Genomic DNA, 4,205 nt, shown 5'->3' on the forward strand with positions numbered 1-4,205 from the left:
ATGAGGGCCTAAGGTGGCAAGCTAGGCAGCCCCTAGGACTACATCTGCACCAGAAACAGGCAACAAATAGACCAGCAACTTGAGAGTATGTCCTTGGACTGAGATCTTAACATCTTTGACCAATCCTTCAACTGCCAAAGAATTTCCATTACCAACCATGACTTGAAAGCTATGAGTAGGCTCAATAGGCAATTGTAAATAGTGAGCCAAGCGGGGTTGTAAGAAATTGTCAGAGCTCCCACTATCAAGTAAAATTTGGACAGTAACACCATTTATAGAGCCCTGGAAACGCATAGTGCCTACACCGGGAGAACCGTTAAGAGCATTGAAGGAAATATGATGTTCAGGATTAAGCAAAACCTCCGAGTCCAATGCGGAGTCAGGTGGATCTGATTCTAATAGTGGGTCATCCACGTCTGCCACTTGAATGAAAAGGAATTGCTTGTTCGGACAACAATGGGACGGGGAAAAAATTTCGTCACATGTGTAGCAAAGGCCATTCTCACGTCTGAGTTGCATTTCGGCTGGAGACAATTTTTTGATGTTGGATGGGTTTGGTTGATGGTGAAAGGGATTATGGGCTTCGTGTTTGTGGTTGAGGATGTATGTGGGTGGTGTTGTTTGGAATAAGATGTGGTCAAATATGGTTTGGCAAGGACCACTGCTTTAAGAAGAGAGTGAGGATCCTGGGCAATTACATCACGACGGATGTCAGGTTTTAACCCGCTGATGAAGCAATCTAATAACGCATCCACAGAAATTCCAGAAACTCGGATAGACAAAGCAGTAAATTCAACATAATAATCATGAACAGAACCTCCTTGAGACAACTTAAACAAGGTGGAGCGTGAGCATTCAAAAGAAGAGGGACCAAATTCCATCTCTAATGCTTTGGTAAAAACACTCCAGGAGCGGAAAGGGGTAGTCCGACTCATCATCTGAAAGCAAGGAATCACATCCTTGTCCATGTGTACCGAAGCAATTGTCAAACGTTGGGAATCCGGGGTGGAATAATACTCAAAAAATTGTCCAACCTTGAAAATCCAGTGTAACACATTAGAACCATCAAAACGGGGAAAATCCAGTTTAATGTTTCTGACCTAAAATGGTTAAATTCTTCAGAGTTCGACCCAGCCATGGTTAAATTCTCCAGAGTTGCTTCAATCTGTGTAAACCGATCTGAATAAGATTGGTCCCTTTTTTCCATGAGTTCCAAAATCTTCTTGACGTTGGAATCCAGCTCCTTCATGCGAGTATTCTCAGCCATGGTGGTCAACGAAAGCACCAATTATAAGAGAAAATCACAACAATAGAGTTTAAGCACACAAAAAAGTGGTAGAATGAGTACTGTGGAATTTATATGCGTGTTACTAGTAGCAGTGTTGTTCTTTACAAGAAGAATATTCCACTTTCAGGTAATGATGATGAGTACCAAATTCAACTATCACAATATAAAAGAAAATAAGAAAAGTGTAGTGCATAGAAAATCCCAGAGGTAGGGCCAGAGAGAGAAGGAATTGTTCACACTAATTTCATGCTCATGTCTTGATTTTCTTTCCCCTTATATCCTCACTTCATTGCCCATACGTAATCCTTCAGTGCAGTATTGATGTCTCTTTTTCTCTCACTTGTGCGGTTTTGCTTGATTTCCTCCCCACCATACACGTGTCCCATTTGTATAATTGTATTATCATGCACCTCATTTGTCACCCATTTACTTTTACGTGTAACAAATATTCATTCAAAAATTTTATTCTGATAATTTGGTCTTCGAAAATTAAGTTACTGAATACTCTTTAATTTTTTCCATTAAATAATTTAAGCTTTTAAAATTGTTTCATGATAAATTTAAGAGTTTAAAATTTACACATTAACGGTGTAAAGTGTTTTACATTTTCAGCACATCATTCACCATTGATTTATATTACTTTTATTCGAGAGTTAATGGTAGTTAACAAATCAATGATGAATGATTTGTTAATAGTATAAAAAATACTTACATTTCCAGTGTATAAATATTAAATCATAACTTTAATGCTAGAAAGTTTATAATAAATTTAATTATTTCACGTGTCACACGCTAAATTTGGACATGAATTTTTTGTGAGAAAGATGTTCATTAAAAATTAAACATAGCCACCATTGACTCGAACCACTTGACCATTGACCCATTCACCAGCATCACTAGCCAAAAACCCAATCAAAGGTGCCACGTCCTTAGTTTCCCCAAGCCTATTCAACGGAGATTCTTGTATAATCCTGTTCACAATCTCTTCCGTCTTCCCATCAAAGAACATCTCCGTCGCGATCGGCCCCGGCGCCACGCAGTTCGCCGTGATCCCCGTCCCCTTCAGCTCCTTCGCAAGAATCTTCGTCATCGCCTCAACCGCCGCCTTTGACGCCACGTATGCACCGTACCCCGGCCGCAACGCCGCCACAAGGGAAGTTGTCAGCAATATGATCCTCCCTCCGCCGCCGCGCTTCAAACGGTTAGCCGCCTCCCTGGCGCACAGGAACGCTCCTCTCGCGTTCACGGTGAAGATGCTGTCGAAGCTTTCGACAGTAGTGTTGGCTATGGTTGGGTATTTGGGGTCTAAGAGTCCGGCCGAGTTGACCAGGATGTGAACCGGCGAGTTAAAGGCTGACTCGGCTGAGTCAAATAGCGAGTTCACTTGGACTGGATCGGACACATCGGCTTTGACTGCGATGGCTTGCGGAGCGGTGGCTGAGTTGTCGGCGGTGTTGATTTGTGTTACGACTGAGTCAGCTCGGTCCGAGTTGGAGCTGTAGTTGACGACGATTCGTGCACCGAGTGAACTCAAGTGGAGCGCGATTTCTCGGCCTATTCCCCGGGATGAACCGGTAACAATTGCGACTCGATCTTGGAGTGGGCGAGAGTGTATTGGTCTAGAAGAAAGGGCTTGTTGTGAAGTAGCCATTGGGATCGGTGATCTTAGTTTTTGTGTCTGTGCTGGTTAAATATAACGTCTATATAGAAAGAGTGTTGTTTATTTATTTATGTCAAATTTAGGTTGACAATTTCAAATTGGCCTTCCATGATAATAAACAATACAAGTATGTCAATTGATAGTTCACGTAAGGGCATATGTCATGTAGTCAGTAGGGCATATAATTTGGAGAAGTAAAAATTCGTTAATTTTTGTGTAAAAAATTCGTTAGATTTTGTATTAAAAAAATTCTTTCCTCAACTCAACTTATGACTGTTTCTCCATGTTAATAATAGAAAATGATTTTAAAAAATTTGTTTATAAAATGAGATAAAAGTGTGTTTATTTTTAGAGTAAAGACTCATTTTGATCTCTCAAAAAATAATTTGTGTTAATTGGGTTTTTAAAAAGTTGAAAATCTAAAGTTATCATCATATATATTAAAATTGAGTTAAATTTATTATTTTTTATACTACTAAGGATATTCATTTATCAAGTAAAAAATTATATTTGTCTAAAATTTATTTATGGCTTAAAAATAATATATTTGATTTTATTATGATAATAAATGGATTTATTTTATATTTATTTCTTGATTTATTTTTTATTACTTAATTTCACGTCATACTCATTATGGATATAAATTTGAGACAATGTTCATCATGTATATATTTTTTGATAATGAATTGTGCTTAATTTCTTTCAAAACATGTTGAAAAGTTCACTAAAATATAACATATAGAGGTTGACATTGTTCTTTAAACTTATATATTTTTATTTTCTCATTTGGGTTTGTTTCAAAATGTTATCTTTTATTTTGCCTGAGAAATATAATTAATGTCGTTCATTGAAGTTTATTACTTTTATTGATAAAATTGTAATCATTTTATAAAATTGGACTTGCATCAGTAATATGGGTGCAACATGTGATATTAATAATACGAATGTACTAGTAACATGTGTGTTTTAACTATACAAATACAAATGTGTGATTAATATATGTATTCTTAGCAATATGAGTGTACGAGTAACATATGTGTTTGAACCATTAAAATGTATGAGTCACATGTTTGTTCTTAACAATATGAATGCCCAAATAATATGTATGTTCTTAATCATGTGAATGCACATATAATATGTACATTCTTAACTATACGGCAAAATTTACGACCCGTGTAAATGCACGGATAAATTACTAGTTTTGGGTATATGATTGTTTCTTATAAGACTTTCGGAGTCCTATACTCTTAATGGTAT

At 37.0% G+C, this 4,205-nt stretch overlaps 1 protein-coding gene across 1 annotated transcript; it reads right to left on the reverse strand.

Annotated features, from left to right (window-relative positions):
• Positions 1–2,120: 2,120 nt before the first annotated feature.
• LOC109339670 (short-chain type dehydrogenase/reductase-like) lies at positions 2,121–3,015 on the reverse strand. Its single transcript, XM_019577152.1, has one exon. It carries the CDS (start codon positions 2,937–2,939, stop codon positions 2,127–2,129), a length of 813 nt encoding a protein of 270 aa, XP_019432697.1. The 5' UTR covers positions 2,940–3,015; the 3' UTR covers positions 2,121–2,126.
• Between the last annotated feature and the right edge of the window lie 1,190 nt (positions 3,016–4,205).

The sequence above is a fragment of the Lupinus angustifolius genome, unplaced genomic scaffold (genome assembly GCF_001865875.1).
Source record: "Lupinus angustifolius cultivar Tanjil unplaced genomic scaffold, LupAngTanjil_v1.0 Scaffold_88_45, whole genome shotgun sequence".
NCBI lineage: Eukaryota > Viridiplantae > Streptophyta > Magnoliopsida > Fabales > Fabaceae > Lupinus > Lupinus angustifolius.

Excerpts from the sequence above, each read along its gene's own strand:
- LOC109339670 (XM_019577152.1), bottom strand. The coding sequence starts at position 2,939 with ATGGCTACTTCACAACAAGCCCTTTCTTCTAGACCAATACACTCTCGC.